At 46.4% G+C, this 25,201-nt stretch overlaps 3 protein-coding genes across 5 annotated transcripts; 1 reads left to right on the forward strand and 2 right to left on the reverse strand.

Moving 5' to 3' along the window:
- Positions 1–5,656: 5,656 nt before the first annotated feature.
- On the reverse strand, positions 5,657–12,375 carry LOC123167396 (protein NRT1/ PTR FAMILY 2.3). The gene is made up of 4 exons (XM_044585235.1): positions 12,136–12,375; positions 11,820–12,037; positions 11,141–11,700; positions 5,657–6,716 (listed from the first exon to the last, which is right to left on the reverse strand). Exons 1-4 carry the CDS (start codon positions 12,251–12,253, stop codon positions 5,906–5,908), a joined length of 1,707 nt encoding a protein of 568 aa, XP_044441170.1. The 5' UTR covers positions 12,254–12,375; the 3' UTR covers positions 5,657–5,905.
- A 4,936-nt stretch (positions 12,376–17,311) lies between these two features.
- On the reverse strand, positions 17,312–21,482 carry LOC542936 (rRNA N6-adenosine-methyltransferase METTL5). Its single transcript, XM_044581497.1, has 9 exons — positions 21,321–21,482; positions 21,172–21,228; positions 20,479–20,576; positions 19,703–19,772; positions 18,854–18,902; positions 18,353–18,441; positions 18,217–18,264; positions 17,964–18,023; positions 17,312–17,768 (listed from the first exon to the last, which is right to left on the reverse strand). Exons 1-9 carry the CDS (start codon positions 21,378–21,380, stop codon positions 17,658–17,660), a joined length of 642 nt encoding a protein of 213 aa, XP_044437432.1. The 5' UTR covers positions 21,381–21,482; the 3' UTR covers positions 17,312–17,657.
- A 117-nt stretch (positions 21,483–21,599) lies between these two features.
- LOC123164082 (transcription factor MYB3R-4) lies at positions 21,600–25,110 on the forward strand. Of its 3 annotated transcripts, none has more exons than XM_044581492.1 (4): positions 21,600–21,760; positions 22,709–23,061; positions 23,187–23,313; positions 24,230–25,110. In XM_044581492.1, exons 1-4 carry the CDS (start codon positions 21,608–21,610, stop codon positions 24,962–24,964), a joined length of 1,368 nt encoding a protein of 455 aa, XP_044437427.1. In that variant the 5' UTR covers positions 21,600–21,607; the 3' UTR covers positions 24,965–25,110. The 3 variants fall into 3 exon arrangements, with proteins under 3 accessions (XP_044437427.1, XP_044437430.1, XP_044437428.1); XM_044581495.1 differs by having other exon boundaries at positions 21,629–21,760; positions 22,566–23,061; XM_044581493.1 differs by having other exon boundaries at positions 21,639–23,061.
- The last annotated feature ends 91 nt before the right edge of the window (positions 25,111–25,201 follow it).

The following is a 25,201-nucleotide window of genomic DNA, read 5'->3' on the forward strand; positions in this document are numbered from 1 at the left end:
TCCGTCTCTGCCCGCTCCACCGCGCGCCCCGGCCTCCTCCTCGCCGGATCCGGCCGGCCCGACCCCGACGACCTCCCCCCGAGCTCTTCTCCGGCCGCCCCTTCCTCCAACTCCGGCGAAGCTCCGGCCCCGCCTCGGTTCGCATGCCCACGAAGAACCCTAGATCTGGAAAAGGTTGACCCCGAAATCCTCCAAGTTCAGAGATTATCACATTATGTTGCCATGTTCATCATGCCATAACTCTTTGTGTGCTGCTCCGTTTCATGCGCATGATATATCGAAATGTTCATCAGGTTATGCTCTTCATTTTGTTCCATTGTGCCATGTCTGTTTGGGCTCATCTTGATGCCTAAATCTTCGTTGCAAGAGTGCTATATGATGTTTACTGCTGTTACTTATCAGAACTTGATGTTTTGTTATTTTTATTGCATTGGATGTGTGCATCTTATGAGCACGAGCTCTACATGTGTTTTGATCTATGTCATGCCATATTTACAGGGGTGTATGCCATGTATTTTTCTGATCTATGTGGTGACTAGCACAAGCATGCAAACTAGGCTTTGTGATGTTTCTGTTTTCAGGGACTTAGAATTTTGTTGTCTTTTCCTGTTGTTATTTGGATGCCATGTATCCATGTGGCTACAGTGAGATCCATGCTTCTTTTGAGTATGTTCAGTAAGGATGTTTTGGACATATAGTTGTTCTCTATCCATCATGCCCCTGTTTGCAATTATGGAGTGCCCTAGCATGTCTTAATCTTGCTCTACTTTTGCTATAAAATGTTCCTAGCAGATTGTTAACATGATATTCAATTTTGCCATGGATGTTGCTAGTGATCCATGCATGCTATGAACTTGATCTTGCCATGCTTAGCTTCATGAACATGTCTTCTTGCTGTAGGTATGCTTGTTTTGTCATGCATTGGTTTGTGACGACTGAATCGAGCTCGCAAAGATGCCTTCATAATTCTGTTAATGCCATGCTCTGTTTTCTGCTAAGTCTGAAACCTGTTAACGAAACTTGCTATGTTCACATGGGTGCATTCATATCTTCTGTGCCTTTTTCGCTCATGATCAGTAAGGGACTTTTGTGCTATGCATTTAGTAGATTCATTCTGTGCCTTTTTTTGCTATGATAAGTTTCTGCAGCATCTGTTTTTCTTGCTCTGAACATTGCTACCTGATGCTGTTTCAACCATGTTCAGTATTTTCACTAAGTCTGTGAAGCTGATATCTTTTGCACTTTTGCCATGCTTGTTTGAACCTGTAATTGTGTGATCTAACCGTAGCTCAGTGTCCATCTTTTGTCAAGCATCTCTTGTAGATCACTACCATATGCTTTGTTGCTATGTTGGGGTGCTGTAGCATACTTACTTGATGTATTCTAAGTGCTATCATGCTGTTAATCGCAGAATTGTGACATCCTTGTTTTGCTTGCCATTTGCAAACCGTGCATCCGTTTCCGGTGATCTTTATATCGATTTCGACCGAAATCATCTCATCTTTCCAGTGGAAAACTTGGTTTGCCAAGTTGATGCCTTGTTCATCCTTTTTCTTCCGGAGCACGCATATGCATCGCATATCACATCTTGCATATCATGCATGTATTGCATCATGTTGCTTGTGCATTTCCCGTGATTGATTGTGGTTCCATTGCTTGTGTTCTTGCTGTGGGTAGATCCGGGAGACGAGTTCGTGAACGAGGAACCTGTTGAGTACGCTTACGAGGATCAAGCTTTCAACAACTCTGAGAACCTCGCAAGCAAGATGACCATACCCTCGAAATCACTTCTATCTTTGCTTGCTAGTTGTTCGCTCTATTGCTATGCTGCGCTACCTACCACTTGCTATATCATGCCTCCCATATTGCCATGTCAAGCCTCTAACCATCCTTTCCTAGCAAACCGTTGTTTGGCTAAGTTACCGCTTTTGCTCAACCCTTCTTATAGCGTTGCTAGTTGCAGGTGAAGTTGAAGTGGGTTCCATGTTGGAACATGGATATTTTGAAATATCACAATATCTCTTATTTAATTAATGCATCTATATCTTTGGTAAAGGGTGGAAGGCTCGGCCTTATGCCTGGTGTTTTGTTCCACTCTTGCCGCCCTAGTTTCCGTCATACCGGTGTTATGTTCCTTGATTTTGCGTTCCTTACGCGGTTGGGTGATTTATGGGACCCCCTTGACAGTTCGCCTTGAATAAAACTCCTCCAGCAAGGCCCAACCTTGGTTTTACATTTGCCTACCTAAGCCTTTTTCCCTTGGGTTTTCGCGAGCCCGAGGGTCATCCTTATTTAAACCCCTGGACCAGTGCTCCTTCGAGTGCTGGCCCAAACCGGGCGATGTCCGGCGCTCCCTAGGCAACCAGGGTCTATGCCAACACGACGTCTTGCCCATCCGGTGTGCCCTGAGAACGAGATATGTGCAGCTCCTATCGGGATTTGTCGGCACATTCGGGCGGCTTTGCTGGTCTTGTTTTACCATTGTCGAAATGTCTTGTAAACCGGGATTCCGAGACCGATCGGGTCTTCCTGGGAGAAGGTTTATCCTTCGTTGACCGTGAGAGCTTATAATGGGCTAAGTTGGGACACCCCTGCAGGGTATTATCTTTCGAAAGCCGTGCCCGCGGTTATGTGGCAGATGAGAATTTGTTAATGTCCGGTTGTAGAGAACTTGACACTTGACTTAATTAAAATACATCAACTGTGTGTGTAGCCGTGATGGTCTCTTTTCGGCGGAGTCCAGGAAGTGAACACGGTTTGGGTTATGTATGAATGTAAGTAGTTTTAGGATCACTTCTTGATCTTTTCTAGCTTCGTGACCGTTGCGTTGCTCCTCTTCTCGCTCTTATTTGCGTATGTTAGCCACCATATATGCTTAGTGCTTGCTGCAGCTCCACCTCATTACCCCATCCTTCCTACAAGCTTAAATAGTCTTGATCTCGCGGGTGTGAGATTGCTGAGTCCTCGTGACTCACAGATTCTACCAAAACAGTTGCAGGTGCCGACGATACCAGTGCGGATGACGCAACCGAGCTCAAGTGGGAGTTCGACGAGGAACGTGGTCGTTACTATGTTTCGTTTCCTGATGATCAGTAGTGGAGCCCAGTTGGGACGATTGGGGATCTAGCATTTGGGGTTATCTTCCTTTCTTTTGGATTTGACCGTAGTCGGTCTATGTGTGGATTTTGGATGATGTATGAATTTAATTTATGTATTGTGTGAAGTGGCGATTGTAAGCCAACTCTCTTTATCCCATTCTTGTTCATTACATGGGATTGTGTGAAGATGACCCTTCTTGCGACAATACCTACAATGCGGTTATGCCTCTAAGTCGTGCCTCGACACGTGGGAGATATAGCCGCATCGTGGGCGTTACACATACCTACTGCCTTTCTATACAACACTCTCCATTCTTCTTCCGTGACACTTGTGGGTATTTTGTCTTTCACAATTGGCTTATACAAATCCTTGCAATAAAGGATGTCTTTCATCATGGGCTTCCATAATGAGTAATTGGAAGAATCAAGTTTTATCATGCCACTTGTAGTAGCGCTTTCTTCCAAAGCCATTGTGAGCAGCACTTCCAGCAACAATCAAGCAACTGAGATTTGCAACCTTCTAAGCAACCAAGGCTCTGATGCCACTCTGTTGGGAATTAGCACACAAATGCACTTGTGGTTAACTGAAAAACTGCAGCGGAAACAAATAATCTCAGCACCACATTGTGTACTAACTCAAGGATCGTTGCTTAACACGGAAGGAAATCATCTCAGCAGCATATATGGAGGCAGAAAATATTACTCAGCAGGCAAGACACTCCTCAGCCTAGTGTCTTGTGGTAGGAGTAAGTTTTCCTGACAGCATCAAGCATCAACAAAGAGACACCATATTTTTACGTGGAAAACCCCTCAACTTGAGGGAAAAAACCACGGACCGAAGCCACCCAAATCCTCTTCCACTCTTATCAAATGTGGGATACAACAAGTTCTTCTCTAGACAACACTAGAGGATCTCATACATCAAGATTTCTGAATCTTGGATGAACACAACAAGATTTGGGGCTCAAGAACTAGTGATTGGAACAATCTCACCAAAGATGGTGGAACCGAAGCTTGAAGAAGGCAAGGTAATGGATCTGGACCATCACAACCTTGGGGAGGAGCTCCCTTTGCTTCTTCCTTCAACCTTCCTCTTCTTCCCTTGCTCTCTTGGTTTTCTCTCTTCTTCTCTCTTGGAGGATAAACTAATTTTCGTCACTCTTAGTGCTGGCTGCTGGATGGAGGGTAAAGCATCCCCATCCACTCATGTGCAAAGTCCAAAATGACCCTAGGTCATAACCCTAATGGGTAGTGGGCTTCTGCACCTTTTGGGCTGCCTAAAAGGTCTCAAAGGGTTCGGCTCACCTGCAGGGATCCCTGCAGGAAATACTGTGCAGGGCCAATAATAGATCGCCATGTGTCTGCGTGGGCCAACTTCTCCAATTAAAAATAGACTTAATTTGATACGAGAAGAGCTCGCGGGGCAGTTAGGCGAGCATGGAGGACTCAGGCGACATGCGGCGCGCTGGAACACTGACGTGAGCAGCCTGTGCGGCCGAGCAGAGCATCGCCGCCGTCCGGGCGGTGCTGCTCCTCCATGATTCCCGGGGCTCTGGCCGTAGTGACGCCACCAGATGGCCGCGCTCGTCGCGCCCTCGTCCCTGACCTCCGCGGCTTCAGCGACTCCGGCGTCCCAGCCGACCCCGCCGTCTATGTTGTCGTGCTCCTCGACAACCTCCTCGAGGCGATGGGCTCACTGCATCACGCGGTACCAGGTGGCATGCCATCTCCTGTGTCTTTCAGCATACGTTCTTCTTCTTCTTTTGACAGGAGCATACGTTCTTCTTGTTTATCAGTTAAAGGAACTGAGTTTTGTGAATGAGAGTTCACACAACCAATCGAATAAAATGTGAGCAAGTAGTTTGGAGCAGATGGTTTTTCGAGGGGGCTAGTTGAATGAGCCTTTCAACCTCGATGACATGGAGAACGTTGTACCACTGCAGCATGGCTGGTTCTCACGTGAATATGCTAGAGATGACTCCAACCGATGCATATGCTAGGACGTCCATATATAGTCGCTGCATCAAACTCGGCATGGATGGAGGCAAACTGCACCGCCACATCCCGCATAGCAACAGCGCTCGACAACATCCTCTGCGAAGGAGAGACCAGTGTGGACCGTCATCCCGGCAAGGACGCAACCGCAGCGTGCACCTAGTCGAAGGAGAGACCAGCGCCGAAGCCGCGGAGGTCGCGGACGAGGACGCGGCGACCGACGAGCGCGGCCATCTGGTAGCGCCACTACGGCCAGAGCCCCGGGAAGTCGTGGAGGAGACCACCGGACGGCGGCGGAGCTCTGCTCGGCCACGTGAAGGGACACTGCTGCTCACGTCCGCGTTCCAGTGCGCCGCATGTCGCCGGAGTCCTCCATGTTCGCCTAACTGCCCCGCGAGCTCTTCTCGTATCAAATTAAGTCTATTTTTAATTTGAGTAGTTGGCCCACACAGACACGTGGCGGTTTTTTATTGGGCCTGCACAATATTTCCTGCCAGGGATCCCTGCAGGTGAGCCGAACCCGGTCTCAAATGGTCATCTCCTTACATCCCACATGAGGAGGATATCCCAACAAAAAGCACGGTTTATCCAGCTTGTTACAGAACCGACCATACAGAGAATGGAGATGGTAGCATGCATTTAGTTGGAAGCTCATCAAAATCCACACAGTAATAACATCTCTTCTCAAACCAGGCAAACCGCACAGAGTTGGAAGCTTCATAGCTCTGCCAAAACTGTCGTTCATCACACCCAAATCAAGCACACACACACCATGCCATATAGAGCAACGATTGTTGTCTCCTGAGCTTGAGCTACTTGCCGATGTTCTGGTACCTGTAGAGCTTTGCGCACGTAAGGAAGTAGCCGAAGTTGAGGGCGACGAGCAGGGTGAGCAGCCAGTAGAGGTTCTCCAGCCTGGAGGCGTTCATGTTGTCCGGCAGCCAGGTGGTGGCGCGCTGGACGATATTGACGAGGGCGGTGCTCAGGTAGAACCCCAGCGCCACGATCATGGCCATCATGCCCGTGGCCGTGTTCTTGAGCGACGGCGGGAACTCCTGGTAGTAGAGCGTCACCTGCGCCGGGAAGTGCAGCGCCTCCCCGGCCCCGGCCACGGCGAACGGCAGCACCAGCCACATGGCCGACAGCGGCGACACCCACGCCGGGTCGCCCTCCTGGCCGTGCGCGCGCACGGTGGCGGTGCGCTCGCGCTCCACGAGGGCCGACGCGGCCATGCTCAGCACGGTGAGCGCCTGGCCTGCGCCCACCAACTGCAGCGGCGTCGGCGTGTGGCCGGTCACGCGCCTCCAGAGCGGGAGCAGGACCCGGTCGAGGAGGCCGAGGAAGATGACGACGGAGATGAGGGTGCCCACGATCATGGAGCCCGCCGGCACCGTGAATGGCCCCACGGCGCGGTCCATGACGAGCGCCTGCAGGACGGTGAAGTTGATCTGCACGCCGATGGCCACGCTCAGCACGATGGCCGCGCTCCAGATCGGCAGGATGCGCAGCACCGTCTTGAAGTCCTCCACCTGCTGCACAGTGCAGACGCGCCACGGCCGGAGCGCCGAGCCGCTCGCGCCGTCCACGTCGCCGTCCGTGATCACCGCAGCACGGTTCAGGAAGCTGCACGCGATCGGTTAGCGTGGAATTAAGCGGATGTCATTGTCGTGGATGATTTCTCAATTATATGACCATGCATGTTTACAAGAGTGCCATCCATTAGTTGTTAAGATCTTCATTTCATCCATCTTAATTAATGGCGACCATTTGTAGTTGCAGTCGTTGAGATTCAGGTGACGTCACACTTGATGCTTTCATATTGAAATGTTTTTATAATCATACCTCCATAATCTTGCTTTCATTATGTTACTCAAGTTTGTGGGTGAGACTAATTTGCCGAGCTGAAATTTCAATTACAGTGACATTTTGGTTCTATAGAACGCACGTGAGCTTAAATTATAAATTTATGATTGTTTAAGCTCTTGGTCCTGGACTTCTCTTTTATCACTCAGAACTGGTAGCATATATTGTAGCCTCCTCCTGTGCATAGCGCTTAGATGAGGTGCTAAGTGCACAAAAAAGTTTAGCAGCTCTGCTCTTCAATGCATAAGTGATTAGCTTCTTGTTGCTAAGTTTTCTTCATTTAATGAGTTGTAAACTGTAAATTGTGCTTTAATCTAGGTACATGGTACTTATAAATAGTACTTATATTTGTGTGTGAGACTAATTTGCCGAGCTGAAATTTCAGTGACAACGATAATTTGGTTCTTGGATCCATGTAAGCTTAAATTATACTCCCTTTGTCTCAAAATAAATGCCGTGGTTTTAGTTTAAATTTTTTCACTTATTTTAGGATGGAGAGAGTATTCTTTTTGGCTCTCTCTGGACCTATTGTTTTATTTTATTAGCTTTTTAGAACCGATAGCATATATTCTAACTGATGAGCTAGTGCATTCCTTTACTAGCTACCGCCTAGTAGCTAATACACTACTTTTCTGCATGCAATCTTGGTATCCAGGATATGGACGGGCTAATAGTTTGATGGGCTGTAAAGCCAATATTTTTCGTGCCTGAGGAGTTTACTAATCAAGAAAATTAAGCACCATTAATTTGTGTAGCATGATGGTGTGATAATATGTCCATGTCATTGCTTCAATGGTAACCATATGATAAGATTATTATAGCGCGAAGGTGGGAGTTAACTTGCACTGGACAGGGACATCGAGGCAAACCCTTGCCCCACACATACCCAACACTGGCCCCATTATGCTCAAAACCAAATTTGTGTAGAGTTGATTGTAGATTTATGTCACGTTTTACAAAACTCTGCATAACCACCAATAGGGACAGATGAAAAGTAGTGTACAAACCTACAAATTTTGACGGAAAGAATATTTCCATTTTCAGTATGCATGAAGATGAGGAAGAGAGGCTAATATAGCTAGCAAATAATAGTGATGTGTTTTTTTTTGGGTGGAGAATATAAGCTTCTCACAATATTACGATATTCTAACATATGCTATTTTCTGTTAAAGAATCTCTAGCCATTTCCCTAAAATTTAATCCCTACACTTATCCCGAAGCCTTAACTCCCCAAATTGAAGGAATAAAAAACTAGGAGCTCATATTTTGCTTGCTCAACTTGGAGTGGACCTTGCAAGGCCTATGAATTCAAGGAGGATATGAAAATAACCTTCGATCTTGGGCCCGAAGATGAAATTGACAATAATATCGACATTTGGGTGGATGTGGACACACTTCCAATTCTACCTTTTTGTGAGTTTGTCAATAAAGTTGTTAAGTAATTTATATTGTTTATTTAAAAATCATTGACGACCTATTTTCATTAACAACTTATTTTCGTTCTTCAAAAAATGTACGAAAAATAGTAGACAAAACCTACTACACTGATGGCTCTGAACTAACTTATGAGGAGAAAAATCATCTTGTCTCATTTATTATTGATGTTGAGACCTTCAATAACAATTATGAAACTCCTCCACATTATGGTCAATATGTGCCTCTAGTCCACGTGTTGAACTATGGTAACATCCATGGAAATGGCATGGTAAGATTTTTTACTATTATGACACTAGTACATCTTTTGCATACATTCTTCTAAAGCTAAACTACATTGCTAAATACGTTATTATTATGCTCTTCAAAAGAAAATCCCGAAGGATTGTGTGCCACATCTGATGCATACGAAAGGTCGCATTGAAGTTATTAGCCTACAGCAAAGTCTGCAACCGTTGTGCATACATGATTTCTCAAAGAGATGAAGACCTCACAATCAAAGAATGAAAAAAAAATTGTGAATGATCGCAGGGAGTTACTTGGAGGCAAAATGGTCCGAAGCCACGAATTGGAGACAGGATAATCTCCATTCTCCATAATGGAGAGTCAGGGGCTATCCTGTTTTACACTATTTTACCTTAGAGGGGGTAGCAGGTCCTAGCTAGCTAGTACTCATGATAATATGCTAAGAACACTTCTAGTGTTGGTTATGACTATGATGACGAGGAGGAGTTGTTTTTATGATGATGATGATGAGTGATATGATGTACTACAATGATGAGTTGTTAGATGACTATGATGATGATGAGTATGACTTGTTATTATGATAATGATGATGAGTTATTATGATGATGATGATGTTGGGTTGTTATATCATTATGAGCATGATAAGTTATTATATCAGTCGGTGAAAGAAACGTGGATTAGATTCAAGTGGAGGCAACTTACTAATCAAATTAGTAGTACTTTGGATCTGCACCATGTTGCCTCCACTGAATGTAATCCACGCTTTTTCACCGACTGATATAATAACTCGTTGTGATCATAATGATATAACAATCTCTAAATTGCTACTGTATCAAAACTTGTTGAACGGTTGATAAATAATTAAATACACTACACAAAAAAATAGACAAATGAAATACAAGACGAGCAGTAGTAGCCCGGGTCCTGGACTCGCTGCTAGTATATAGCCGTGGCGCGGTCTTTGGGACACCCCTACTGCTATCTGATTTATCAGTAGTGCCATGTCAACCGCACTACCGTTAAACTTTAGTTGTAGCGCTGTACTAGTAGCGCGCCCCCCGCGCTACTGCTAGGGTTTTCCCTAGTAGTGGGACGATGTGGAAGATGAGAAATCGAAGGGAATCCTCGTCAGAGGTCATAAGGCCATGGTCAGGGACGACAGGGAGGAGCGTCGTCGTGGGGTTGGTGGGAGAGAGAGTGCGTGTGTCGCAAGAGGAGAGAGAAGTTACTGATAGAAAGCTTTTTGAAAGGATTAAAAGATTTTAGAGGAAGTGTTAGAGATGGTCTTACTGCGCAAAAATGTATATATCTAACCTACATATATTGTTTTCATGGGCAAAAGTATTTATATCGAGGATAAATGTTCTCCACGGATGTTGAAAGATATGGCACCACGGGTAGTTACATCTGACGGAACCAATTCTCAAGTATTGTGCTGTCGGACGGAGGAGACAAGGAAAGGGGGCCGTAGCCACTGCCACTCCAATTGGAAATATTAATATTCTGAGTGGACGTGGTAGCTATAGCATTTTGGAGCAAAGGTGTCGGAGTTGTGTACGATCCAACAGGGTCCACACGCGCAATAGTTGAAGATTGTGCGCCATCGGTTGTGGCACAATCGTGCTAAGCAAATGGCAGGAATATATGTATGTACATGTCAGAAAGGATTGCAGGCACATATGCTAGCTATAGATGCCCGTGAAAGGCTAAGCACGGTTGGTACACTCTATGATTTTAGCCACGGAGAGGATGTGCTTATGATCGTGGCCTTGCTTGTTTTACTTGTATGTCAAGCTACGTAGGTGCAGTGCAGCAGGGCCCTTTTGCACATACTTTTGTTACTCGGTCGAGGATGGGCCGGTACAATACGAAAGCAGCACTATCCTCTCATTAGTTGGTCAGCCTTTTATGGTGAAATCTGCTCATCTAAATTCAAGTTCTAGAATCTAGACTTAGCATGAGTGTTTCCTGGATTTATTTCAGAATTTAACAATTTTATTTTTCAGTGATTAGTGATGGGCCAACAGCAGTGATGCACTTGTGGAGCTTCGTCAATCTTAAGACTTTGACTTCGTCAACATTAAGATTTGTTGAACCAATCTCTTACAGGTGCTCATACGAGTATTATATGCGTGTATGTCTTCATTGAGGTGAATGTATGCATGCATGTGTTCGTGAGCGTCTATTTCTATGTTTTGCATAAGAAAATCATCCCGGCGAGGAAAAACCAAAATAAATTCATATTGTTCTTTCACATTTCCCTACTTATTACTAGTTCGTCCCATAATGCAAGATGTTTTTGACACTGGTGAGACAGAGAGTAGTTATTATTCCCTACTCCAATCATTTTCCCGAAAAAACTATTTGCACCATAGGTTTCTAAAATTGGCCACGATCTATTAAAATTTAATTTCGGACGTAGTGGGGTGGATTATATAATTATTACTTTTGTTGGGGAGCAGATTCAGCATGCACATGCATGTGCATGTGAAATCTTTTCTTACCTAAAGCTGTCGCTCGGAGGAAGGACATCGTCGCCGCCGTTCTTGCCGTCGTCGTCTTCCCTACGTAGCCCGTGGTAAAACTTCAGCTCCCCCGGAGCCACGACACTGACCTTCCTCTTCCTCGCGGCGGCGAAGACCACCCTGGCGAGCCCCGTGAAGGGGCTGCCCTGGGCGGCGGGATGACGGTAGTACCGCGCGCCGAGGAGCAGCGCGGCCAGGCCGACGACGCTGGCGGCGCAGGAGATGCCGAAGCCGAGCGTCCAGGACACCGTGTCCTGGACGTAGACGATGACGGTGGCGCCGAGCACGGAGGAGGCGTAGAGGAGGATGAAGTACCAGTTGAAGAAGACGTCGCGGTCGGCGGCCGCCTCGAACTGGTTGGCGCCCATGGTCGCCTGGTTGAACCGCGCCCCCGCCGCGCCCAGGCAGAGCAGGAACACGGCCGCGTACAGCGCCGCCATCTGCCCCGTCGACGCCTGCTCGCACGGGCCGGCGCCGGGCTGGCACGCCGCCGGCCGCAGGCCCGGAAGGCTCGCCGTCAGCGTGAACATCACCAAGGACTGCACGCACGCATGTACGAGGGAAGCAAAAGCTTAATATATGCTTGTGCTGTGCACACAGGCGCAGACCGATCATCGGCCGTTTAATTTGGAAGGAAGTTGGTGTGAGTGTGACTTACGAGGACGGACGTGGCCATGGCGATGGCGACGATGGGGTAGCAGCCGAAGAAGGCGTCGGCGACGATGGCGCCGGCCACCGGGGCGACGCTGATGGAGCCGGAGATGATGGTGGAGATCTGCGCCGCGTCGACGCTGGGCACGTGGTACTCCGTTATCAGGTAGACCACCATGTTGGACATGGCGCCCCCGCTCGCCAACCCGAGGCACAGTATGGCCACTGCAAACATCACACACACAAACTTGTAAACATGCCTGCCTTTGTCTCGGTTTCCTTGAGGAACTCGTCATCCTCAAAGAGCTAGCTGAGGCACAAACCTGCGAGGAAAGGGAAGGTGATCCACCCCCCCTTCCTCTTCTTGGGGTCCTTGAGGGACTCGTGATCACCGGAGCTGAGGCGCCGAGGCTCCTCCTGCTGCGACCCGTTGGCCTCCATGCCGTTTCTGCTGCTGTGTCGTGTTCTTTCGCCCTTGCAATGATTGAGCTAATTCAGCTGGCTCGCCCAAAACAGTTATATATAAGAGCGCAAGCGTAACAAGTGAGTGTGACTACTGTGTGAGTATGTGTAGTGAGAGTGAGGCACTAGCTAGCAAGCAAGCTTATTATGGACGCAGACGTTTGGTTCCTGGGTGTATCTACATCCTATATGAAAAAAAATTAGTAATTCAACAAAAAGTCAAAAAATTCTAAAAATATTTTTAAATAAACTTGATCTTTCATTGTACTTGTTTGAAAAATTCCACGAAAAGAAAATCCCCCTTCGACTTCTTTTAAAAAAATTACAAATTTGTAGCTAAAATAGTGTGAATAGTGACCAATAATAGCAAGTAAATTTTGTCTTTTTTGCACTAAAGTCACGTTAGTTTTTTTTCTTGAAAATTTATATACTAGTGCGAAATTAAGTCAAGTTTATTCAAAAAAACTTCTAAACTATTTTGACTTTATGTTTAATTATTTAAAAAAAATCTTCATATAAGGTGTATATACAATCCGGCTCCGAAGTGTATTTCTCGCTTATTATATACTCACATTATCTCTAGGAGAGCTGTTGATTGCAACTAGACTGGTAGACAGTGGAGTTGGCCAGCCATCTCCTTTAATAAGACAAAACAATCAATCACGGAGAGCAAGTTAAAGCTCCACGTGTGACTCGTGTGGACAATAGTCTTGTCTACCTCTACAACCAGCTGTCAGTGACCCTGGTTTTTCAAAAAGATCAACTATTGAATATCGATATATGTTAATTTGCTGGTAGCAAACCGGGGGCAAATTAAAAATCAGAACTTGTTAGTACTCTCATGTCGATTTTACAAGACCTGTTGGTTTGACTTAAAGTCAAACTTGTTTAAATTTGAGCAGGCTTATGATATTAACATCAACAGCTTCATATAAACACAATATAAAAATATATTTCATTTCATATCAAGTGGCATATGTTTGGTGTCGTAGACGTTAACATTGATAAATTCTACATAGCCGCATCAAACTGAAAAGGATTTGATCTAGGACAGACAAACGGAGCTTTGTGAATTCATCCGTAGGTATAGACGTATAGTGCCCTGATTTTATATCCAAGGCATAATGCGTAACCTTATAGATTAATAAAGCTACAACGACAGATACAAAGTGTTGAAAATCAGCTGACATGCAACGTACGCATCAAGCAAACATAGAAACAGAAGAAAGCAGCTTAACGTCGAGGCCCTCATCCAACCTCACAGTCATGGTAGATTTATTTTAGAGAATAGACGCTTACCCGATTTTAGCAAACTGAAGCCCTTAAAAGTTTACAAACCATGTCTGAAACAAAGAAATAAATGACACAAACACGCGATACAAACCCCGTAGGGGCCTTGGCTCAAAAGCCAAACATAACATAAAATAGTTGGCGACGAAATCCCTCCGACACCTCAACAATCGGGGATATTGCCGTGAACCATGGCATGAACACGAAGCTTTGTGCAGAGAACCTCAATCGCTTCCGCCCCTGTTTGTAAAGGCCATCAGCCGGGTGTTTAAGGAAAGTGCCTTCAATAAGCGTTTTGTTACGGATTTGCCATAAAGACCACGAAATCGAAGCAACAAAATCCAGGCATTTCTCGCCCGTATACTCGTCCGACCTGTAATTTTTTTTTTTGCCGCGGCCAGCAAACCTCACCCCCGATGCCGTATATCTACAGGTTTGCGGGGCAGATACGGGTCGAAACCCTTCCCCCCGCCGCCGCGTTTCGCCGCGATTCCCCACTCTCTCCCTCGCATTTCTCGCCGCCGGTGAGTGTCGGGGTTATGATCCTGACAATGAGTACCAGGGGCACGAATAAGGGGCAGAGCCTAGCTACGGCGTAGGTATAACACTCGTGTTTAACGAGTTCAGGCCCCTCACTCGGTGGAGGTAAAAGCCCTACGTCTCGTGCCCTGAGGCTTGCTTTGATTTGATGGATATGGTTACAAGGGTTGAACGTGCCCGACTATGGAGAGGGGAGCGGCTTATATGGAGTGTGCTGCAGTCCCATGTCTCCCACGCCGCCGGGGTAATTAATGCCATTGAATGAGACAGTGACTAGTGTAATGAGCCTCTACTACAGCGGTTACAGGTAACGGTAGCTGTAACTCTATTTAGTGGATGACTTAGGATTCTTCAACCGTTGCAGCTCCCACGACGCCTCCCTGTCCGGTACGTCCGAGTGGTAGTTCGTCCGTCAAGTGACGTGTGGTTGTCCGAGTGCTGCAGAGCAGTCCGAGTGATCCTTCTGATGTATCATCCGAATGCTGACATGGTCCAAAGACCTACCTATGATGGTGAAGGGACCCCTATGGGTCCCGGATGATGGGCCCTTGACCCTACCTGTAATAGGTGACCACATCATTAGCCCCTGAATCAGTTGGGATTTCGTAGGACAAACAAACCAATTCTTCAGTTGGGTCCGAGTGCTGCAGGGACGCTCGGGATATGTTTCCGGACCGTGATTTGTTTTCCCTTGGACGAAAACACAACAAATTCTGGACTTTAGTTTTACCCAGATGACCGGGTGCTGTTGATAGTCGAGAAAAAAACCCAATGGCATTCGTTTTGTCTCTCGGAGATGGACTAGGAGCCCGAGTGAGGGCATGCCATGGCAACTCGAGTGGCGACGCCGGCGCGTGGTTTGACTCTCCAAAGAGATGCCACTCCTTATCCTAGGGGAACGCCAGCGCAGCCCTCCTACGAGTCCGGGTTTACGAGTCATGCGCCTTGGAGCCTACCGAGAGGGCCAAGTGAACCCGCAGAGGGGCGTCAAGCTCGTCACATAACGATCCTGAAGGGGACTTCGGTCGGGTGTTTAACGTGGCCGAGTGCACGGGTCCCCATGGTGGATGGTCAGTCGAACTGACGCACGCCCTTCAGGAAAGGAATCGCTGGTAATCAATCGGATTGATCTGTCCCGGAAATCTCGGGATTTGAATTCGCGTGTTCGGGCAATGAAGCGGTAACGTCGTGCGTTAGTGGGAAAGTGGAGGGGCGTGGCCGGCGGGGCCGGAGTGGTGGCCGGCGGGGCCGGAGTGGCGGCCGGCGCTTAGGAGGAGGGGGAGGCGCTCCTCTCTGCTTGATTAGTCAAAACTTACTCGTATGAATTTAGAGACCTTATTTGAGGAACATGTAATTCAAATTTGAATTCCATCCACCCAACAGCTCGAAATTTATTCAATACCTAAATATTTCAGAAAATTACCTAGGTAGATTCTGCGTTAATAATAATGTACTATTATGGTACATTTCGTGTAGAAAAAAAAATGTTGGATAGTTTTGGATGAATATTTAAAGGCACCTTAACTTACTGGGACTGCGATGCAGTTGAAATGGAGTACCCGCGGCAAATCTCGTGGTGTGTGAGATGTGTGCTCGCATTGTGCGACGCGACCTCGGCGGTGGAGTGCCCGCACGCACGAACACGGCCGCGCGGGCTTGCTGTGAACTGTGATGCCGTTGGCGAGATGCGTGGAGGTGAGAAACAAGTGTAGGATCCAAAATCGATCACCTCTAACGTCGATCAAGTCATCCTCCGGGCGCCCACCATGGTCATCAGTGCCTGCCTGTCTGCACCAGCGATCGATCAGTTGAAGGCCGGCCGCTCGCTTCGCTAGTGGTGGCTACGTATCGGGCCGGGGCAAGGCCGGCCGGCCGGCGCCACGGCGAAGCGGAGCCGCCGCCATCAATCACGTCACCGTCACGTCGCACGGGTGTGCTTGTGACGTCGCGATCCCTTGCCCCGTTAGCGTTGCGCACCGGCGGGAAAGCTGGCTGGACGACTGAATGATTGAGCGGTCAGCAGAAGCACTGGGCTATATAATCATCAGCGGATAAACTCAACTTTGCCAACGCGGTGGGTATAAAAGGCCAGCAATGTGGCCGGCAGATGCATGCGTCTCACCAGTGAGAGTGAGAAGCAAGCCGGACGTGTGTGTGCGCGCTCCTGTGGCCACTGTGGTGGTGGTTGCGTGCGGTACGCGAGTGCGATCCTCGCACAGCACGTAATAAAAGTTGGCAGATCTCCCTCCCACTCCCACTCTGACCTGCATCCGCTTTATGTGAACCGGCCGGGCGGGCAGGCGTATATGCGCGCGCGTGGCGCACGAGACAGGCGGACAGGAGCGAATGAACCAACAGCTGACCCTCTCCGACTCTGAGTGGAATGTACAGTAGGCAACATCACGTCATATGTAATGTACCCACGGCCGGCGCGCATGTCACCACCTGCAGAATCGACGGCTGCAAGTTTGTAGGTACTAGTATATATCTGGATGTTTGCTGATGGAGAGGAGAGGCCCGTGCAGTACAGACTGGCTGTGACCGTTGACACAACACAGTTGGAGCACTTGGAAGCCACGCGAATTCCTGCGTCAAATTATATGCTATGGGTGCTGACTGCATGCATTGTCGGCTTTCCGCCGGTTCAACTTTCATCGTGCACACCACCATGGCATTGCCATTGCCATGCATCAGGACAAATAGGCCACAGTGTGTGTACCTGCCTCTCCATCTTCTCTCCTGACTTTCCATCGTGCTCTCAGGAAAAGGACCGCCCAAGAACGCCGCACCACATCCTGGCTAATCTTGTTATGGAAGCTCTGTGCTCTCTTCTCTCTCTGCATGCATGCATGTGGAACATCCGTGCCCTTCTATCATGTACTCCCTCCGTTTCATATTAGTATGTACTCCTTCCGTTCCATATTACTTGTCGCTTAAACGGATATATCTAACACTGAAATACGTCTAGATACATCCATTTCAGCGACAACTAATATGGAACGGAGGGAGTAGTACACCAGTACCGGGATGTGGTCTACTGGACCGACCATTTGCCATCACCCTCCTCTGCGCAAGTCCATGCGTCTAATGTCCTCGCTGATTCAGCAAAAACAAATACTCCCTCCGTCTCAAAAAATAAGTGTCTTAACCTTACTAGAACACTTATTTTGAGACGGAGGGAACATTACTCGCAGCAAAAAATTTCACTTTGCAGAGAATAACTGGGCGCAGAGACGATGCTCGCCGATTTAACTCTGAATTTTGTTCCAAGACGCTGTTTCTCTCTGATAGTATAAAACGAGAAAAAAAACTGAACAAGTGCTGGCACAGAGAGAGCACCAAACCTGCCTGGCAATGTGCTGGAAAGCCCTATCACTGCCCAGGGTGGGTATGGCTGCTAAACTACTGGGGTTTGCCTGCCGCTTACAAGGGGGGTAAAAGTGTGTAAATCGCCCATGCGTTTCCTTCTTCTAGCAAGTCCAGCCATCACGCTGTGGTGGTTCAACGAGCGTGATGTCACGACCTCGTCACCTTGCCACGTCATGCTAGGCTGCTAGCTTGCCCTTTCGTCTCGAGCTTGAGGGACGAAGCGCCACAGATCGACTGCGATATCGAGCTCCTTTTGCTTGTGGAACCTGTAGGTCCGAGGTAGATCGTAGCGCAGCTGTAACAAGGAGAAAAAGGAGCACGTTGCAGATATTACCACAGCAGGTGCGAAACAAAAGACATGGTTTGGGCCCAGAACCCCGAATGCAGAATAACCTTCCCATGAAAAACAAAAAGTACTTGTCTATCCTGGTTTTAAGCAAGACAAGAAAGGCTGGCTAATAGTGTATTTCTCTGTTTCAAATGACATTACCTCACACAGAACTTCGGCACTGATTGCGTTGCAATTACGCAGGGCTGCCTTCTTGATGTACTAAAAGATTAGAAGCACAAAAAGAAAGTGAACACCAAATGAACATTTCTTCCACATGAAATGTACAAAATGGAAAACGGACAAATATCGACTATGGTTAGGTTCATCGTGTACAAAATTGAGTAATTCCTTTTGGAGCTCCAATGTTCTCTACAAAGATGGCATTAGAGATGTACACGGCACAAGAACTTACCTCTCTCGTGGAGGTCTTGTGCAGAGAATAGACAGCTTGAGCTGCAACCTGTGAATAATAAACAGATATTAGAAACTTACTACAACACTAAGAACGTCTTTCATTAACTGGTATAGTAAACTGTTGCTCTGACAACCTTCAAGCCCATAGAAAGGAATTCCATGTCAGCTCCTTTTCTTTTTGTCCCGAAGGGAGGATTCATGACAACAGTGTCAACAAGAAGGCCTGCACCATATCTCTTATAAGGCACTCAAAAGGTTATGGACACTTTTCAATGTTAAAAAAGCATCTGTATTTGTGAGACAATATAATTCATTCCAAGAACCACATTTTACAAGTGTGGCTTTTGATAGCATGATTATATTTCATCTACTTACTTCTACCTGTGCAAGCTACACCAAATACTGAAGACTGGGAAGTAATTCAGCCAGCTTGGAAAGCATGTTCAGCTAGGATACTAAATTGTTCGTAAAATGATTTTCTAGACATTATTTACTTATTTATTGAACATACAAAAAGGGCACTAGAGAAGAACAATATTGAAAAACCCTCCATAATGGTAACAGAAAACAGTGTATCGTAACCAAAAGAACACTGAAGTTTCAATGAGCCTACACATTACCACTTAAGAAAATACCTTTTAAATTTAAGTTCTTTATGTCACACTGAATTAAGTCGATATCCAGCTGCATAAGAAAACATTTGATGAAAAGAAACATGTCATTCACATGTTAAAACATAGTAGATTCTAGAAATATCAAGTTACTGCGTCAATCCTCTCACGTACTACTTTCAGCTCTACCTCTACCTCACCAACATGTACTTAACCATTTAAATTTGATCACTGGTACCAAAAGGGTAAAAACCATGCAAGAAGAACATCAGAGTCAACACACCGAGGTTGTTATTGCTGAAGAAAAGGCAGCAGACAATAAGGATGTGACAGGCTAGCTTAGCACATCCATGGAGTACTGAATGCAACATAACTGAGGTGAATGGTTCTGTGGTTTGAGGGGTGTGATTCTGACTAGTATTGGAGTTAAGGGTTTAGGGGGGTAATGCACTTATCTCATATAGATACTATATTTAGGGGCGCCTCTATGACATTGTGTATGATGTCTACAAGTGCAACCAACAGCTTGGTCAATTCCGGAATTACATTCTCCTCGCCAAAAAGAACCCTCCAGAACTATATTTGATACAAGCTAAGGCCCACAACCTTGTCCCTACGAATTTCTTAAGAAGCACATAACGTAATGCTAAAGGCAACAGAAATTGGGGACCTAAACAGTTTTCAGCTAACTGCACTTGCAAGTTGTTATCCTTTGATCAACTGTAGTAAGCGATCGAGATAATAGACCAAGCAGACCCACAGAAAATTCTGCGTGATGTTTGACTCATTATAGAGGGAAAAGAGTCAATATGAAGGTTTATTTGCTTCAGATAAAAGCAATTGTTGCAATTGGAAATGAAAGCAACAGCATACCTCTAGATCAGTAGCATTTTCTTGAGCAAGTTCAAGGGACTGGAGGTCAATATCAATACCAGTAACATGCCTGTCATTCCACAATCGTGATGAATAAGATTAGGGATATCTAACAACAGAATAACAACAAAAATCGTAAGATACCCAACTGGTACACAAACACGTCGGTTTATAAGTTCATGACAATAATGGACAACCATTTCAAATATTGTGCAGTATATGAGTTTGTTACATGCCATGGGAATGATAGTGCCACATAATGATTGTTACGCAACATAATTTTGACCAGCATATAGAAATTTCAAACCAAAAAAATATGTGGTCAATTAAAGTATAATAATAATAGAAACAGTTTTATTTTCTTAGCTCTTCAGTACGAGTGATTAAGTTACAGACAGGGCACTAAGGGAGGTGGATCAGTGAGCCTGTATGGTAGTATACTGTCTAGTAAGATCAAATACTGGTAAATCAGCACATAAACATCATGAAGCAATGTACTGCCTACTAGTTACACCCTTAGTATCCCCCAAAACAAGGTATACCATATTCTGCACAATCAATCAGCAAATCATGGCAGAGGTAACCACTCTTCAGTTCCCCATTTAGCTACTGTTTAAAGCAGGTGTGCGAATTATGGCACCGGAATTATAAAAATGGCAACGCTATTGTACGGTTAAGGAGCGGAGATCTCTGCTGATACCAACTCAGAAGAAACGACTCTGAACAAGAACTGAAGGAAACGATTACCAAAATACTAAGAGCTTCAACGCACTCACTCAGCATCCAGCAGAGCACTCGCAACAGCCAGGGTACCACAGCCGCACCCAAAATCAGCCACCACTTTACCAGATATGTCATCGAAGCTGTTCTCGGCCTGACAGATTCAGCAAATCACCATGAAAAAGATACAACAGAGGCACACCACAAGCCTATATAGCTACAACCTCCGTTCACAAAATAAGATGTTCTAACTTTTTTCCTGAATCGGATGTATACAGACACGTTTTAGTGTGTTTGTTCACTCATTTCAGTCCGTATGTAGTCCATATTGAAATATCCAAAACATCTTATAATTTGTGAACGGAGGGAGTATTTGTCTACCTTATGGTTTCAGATGCAATGTTCAGATAAAATAGCCAGGTGAGGCATTCCTACAGGTCGAGGCACAACTTGCAAGCAGCTGAAAAATCAAACATTCCCAGCTTTGTACTGCAGAGAGTAAGCTTACACAGAGCCAAAAGAACTAAAGTGGGAGCAACAACATGTGCAGAATCTTCCATGGCAAAGCATGGGAGCCGCCACAAGCCTACTAGCCCACTGCCGGAGTAGCTTGCCAGTTTTGGGCATGGAGCCGCGGCCGCGCGCACTCGCGGCGTCCAATTGCAGACACAATCACATCACAGCAAGTACCAGGATCGCATCCATGCATAAAGGCAACAAGGCATATGGGAATCGGGGCGGGGCGCTACCGTGTAGAGCATCCTCGAAGCGATGTGGGGGCCCGTCGCGTACTGCTCCAGCTCCACCTGTACACACGGCCGCCGCCGGCGACGGCGGCGGCGAAGCTCGTGTAAATTCACTGCTTTGTTCCGGAGGCGAATCGAGCGGCGGGGTGTACCTTGGGGTCGGAGAACTGGGTCAGGCCCCCCAGGAGGCCCTCCAGCTGCTTCAGCTTCATCTCCTCCTCCTCCCCTCGCCGTCGCCGTCGCCGTCGCGGAGTTGGAGATGTGCCCTCTCTTCCAGTGGCGCCTCCGACGGCCAGAGGGCGGCCTTTTTCCCTTAGGGCCGGACCGCATACCAGGCCTCTATTCTGGCCCGCCTGCAAGGCCCAACTCCAGCGGAAGAGCCCATCACGCCCGACCCAAAACGAGCCCAGTACGAGGGGGTGGGAACTCGGACAGGCGGATGGTCTCTCTCTCTCCTTCCCTTCCTTCTCGTGCCGTGCGGCGGCCGGTGGACTCGAGACCGCCGTCGCCGTCGCCACCGGTTACCTCCCGCTCCGTCCGTCCCCGCCCCGTAGATACCAGCGCTTCCCGTGGGCGGCGGCGCACGTACAAGGTACGTGCTGCTCGCTCCTCCTCCGCCCCAGTTCTTCGGCTATGCGCTTGAGCAAGCAGCATTTTTTCCCCCTGCTAAATAAGCTAGTAGATTTCTTCCCCTCCACAAAAAGGGGTTCCATTTTGTTCCAGTGCGTGATGGTCTGAGCTCGTAGTGTCCTTCATCTTCAATCTATACCGAAGTTTAATTATAAGGCTAATTAATCTGTACCATCTCTGAAGTATTATTCAGTTCTAATTGCTTGAATATATACTTCCATGCCCCAGCCAGAAACAAAGTCTTGCCATTTTCCATAACATGCGAGTATGATTGATCCTACTTTGACATGAATTCTGTACTCTTTGCGTAAACTGCTCGAAGCGTCACAGATTCAGGCGCAGAAGGAATGTACAGCCCAATATTCTACACAATTTATTATTTTGTTTTAGCAGAGTTCGTGTGCTTTACTTTTACATCACAAAGGAAAACGAAAAGACTGATGCTACAGGCATATAGCATCGCATGCCATGCCATGCCATGCACTACTGCGGATGTTAATGACTTCTCGACTTGACCAGCATCTTGCAATGGGCACGGGTGGTGTGTGTGCCACGTTTTCTGAATAATGCATGCTGCTTAATTAACCATAGTTTTCTTTCTCTTGCATGAAGTAATCTATTTATGAAAGTAAATGCCCCATTAACAACGCAAGTTAATAAACCCATAAAACCCCCTTGGGTTGTGGCCATTAAGGGGCCATAAGGCCGCTCTTGTCAAGATATAATGTGACACGCCATGCCAATGTCTCCTCTTCCGAGAGATGCAGGTAGACAGGAACCGGCATCCAGCCGCTCCCTCTTCCCCCCACCCCTAGCAGTAGCCAGCTCCTGAAACCCCTCCATGGATTTCGGTTGCTTCCAGCCCCACGCAGGGAGCTGCGATGACATGCCGCTTGATTTCCATGTGCAGCAGAGTGCCCACTATGATCTCCACTCCCTTGATCGTTCGTTCGAGCCTGCCGGCGGATCGATCGGCCCCTTTGCGGCCTTCTATCCTGACTACTACCCACAAGGCACCGCGACGAAGGCTATCGTCGGCGACACTTCATCGGTCGGCGACACTTCATCGGTCGTTCATAGTTCTGGACCTCACCTCCCTCTGCTGACGCCGAAGCTTGAGGTTTCACATCTCATAGGAGGTGGCCTTGGATCATACAAGACCTATGAGATGAGCCGCAGGTTTTTCCCAAGAAAGAAGGCCTCCAGCAAGGCTCTCAAGAGGGCTAATGTTGTCAAAGGGCAATGGACGCTGGAAGAAGACAGGTAAGAATTAGATATGTTGTTTCATGCTTAGTTCAGTATTTTCTCTGTTTGCAGCACTGTAAGTCTGTGTTATTACTTGCTATCCTGCGATGGTATCAAGAAGTTCGTTCTTGCAAATTTTACAGGAAGTTGGTGAAGTTAGTGGAGCAGTTTGGATTGAGGAAGTGGTCTCAGATTGCGCAAATGTTGCCTGGAAGAGTTGGAAAGCAATGCAGAGAAAGATGGCACAACCATTTGAGACCTAACATCAAGGTTTGTCTCTCCAACTTCCATTTGAGCTGAACCGAGGAGTCAAATCTATTTTAATCTCCTTTATATTCTGTAATAAATGGAATGCCTGCAGTTATGTCTTTTGCTTTGACCGTGTTTAATGAAATAGTAAACTAATTAAGCTCCAAAAAAACTAATTTGAACACATTGAGTGAGATTTGAATGTCGTTGGGTCAGTCTGCAATTCATTATGGGTGCAGTAAATTTTGGGAATTATATACACGACGTCATTTTTGGTTTGCTTAGATCAGATTCATGGGTGGGGATGGTATTTAGTACTAGATTTGCAATCTAATTCAGCTTATAAAAACTAGCTTGAATACATTCAGGAAGATTTGAATGTCATTGGGCCAGCCTGCCCTTTATTAAGGGCGCACTAAATTTTGGGAGTAATATAAGCTATGTCTTTTTTGGTTAGCTTTTATCAGGTTGATGGGTGGGGAATGGGTATAGTCCTTAGTACTAGAATGGTTCTTATCCATGATGATAGAAACTCAAACCGGCACTCAAAAACTAATTTTCTACCCTTCCAGTGAGCCAAAGAGAAGAAAATTCTAACCTGACATGGCCACATGGGACAAGAAAACATAAACTGAGGGGAAATATGATTTAGGAAAAACTAGAAACAATGCATCGTCATGGAAAATCATGTTGTTGACCAGAGCTATAGAAGTTCAAATAACCTTTGCCCCTATTAAATTTTAGAAAAATACAAAATGTTTAATGGTAAATAACAATAATGGGTAAATATCATGGTGAAATCCAAAAATGGGGCATGGATGTTTCGAAATCTGAAATATTTTTGTCAAGTTCTTTTTCCTGAAAACTTCTCATAGTATCTGTGTAGTATTCATGCTTGAAATAAACTTTTTGTGCGTGGATGAAACCACAAATGCAGAAAGATACTTGGAGTGAGGAGGAAGACATGGTTCTAATACAAACACACAAGGAGGTTGGCAACAAATGGGCAGAGATAGCTAAGCGCCTCCCTGGGAGAACTGAAAACTCCATAAAAAATCATTGGAATGCAACCAAGAGAAGGCAGTTTGCAAGGAGGCGGACCCGCACAAGCGCCAAGAATCCCAAATCTGGGACCCTTCTGCAGAACTACATCAAAAGCCTTGGAATTGGCTCTAGCAAGGTCACTGCTGCTCCTCTAGCCCCAAAAGAACCTCCACTGTCACCATCTTCACCAGCACCCCCAACACAAAATCTGGCACAGGTGAATGACAGTTGGTCAGAATCCAACCCATCCAGCACAATGATCACCCAAGGACTATTCAGCACAGATGACAGAGAGGCTGACTCTTGGGAAGAAATTCTAGTCCCAACATGTGATGATTTTTCTGTTGACATGTGTGATGGTTTATTTGACACAAAGGAGGATGCGCAATACCCGGTTTACAGCATAGATGATGATGTTGACATGGACTATATCTTCAACCATATGGACTACACTATTAAGATTGACCATGAGATAGATATGGAGATGGCATGGTGTGATGACGCACTCGCAAACATTGAATCTGGATCATCGCCATTGGTGACAGCGGTAGGTCCAACAGAAATCAAGACTGTCCAGGTGAAGGAGGAGATGGATCTAGTTGAGCTGGTCACACGTACACAGACTTGACACTATTATATATGCATGCTATTTATAGGTGATATGATGACCTTTTGGATGTTACTATGGGGCATGCTATTTATAGATAATATGACGACCTTTGTTTTCATAGATTATATATATGACGACCTTCTGGATGTTTCCATAGATTATATGACGACCTTCAAATGTATTATGGAATCCATATTGACATGATAAAAATGGTAAATAAGACCATGTGTATATGGCTTGAAAATGAAGTGTTTA

This window comes from Triticum aestivum, chromosome 7D, assembly GCF_018294505.1.
Source record: "Triticum aestivum cultivar Chinese Spring chromosome 7D, IWGSC CS RefSeq v2.1, whole genome shotgun sequence".
Classification (NCBI taxonomy): Eukaryota; Viridiplantae; Streptophyta; class Magnoliopsida; order Poales; family Poaceae; genus Triticum; species Triticum aestivum.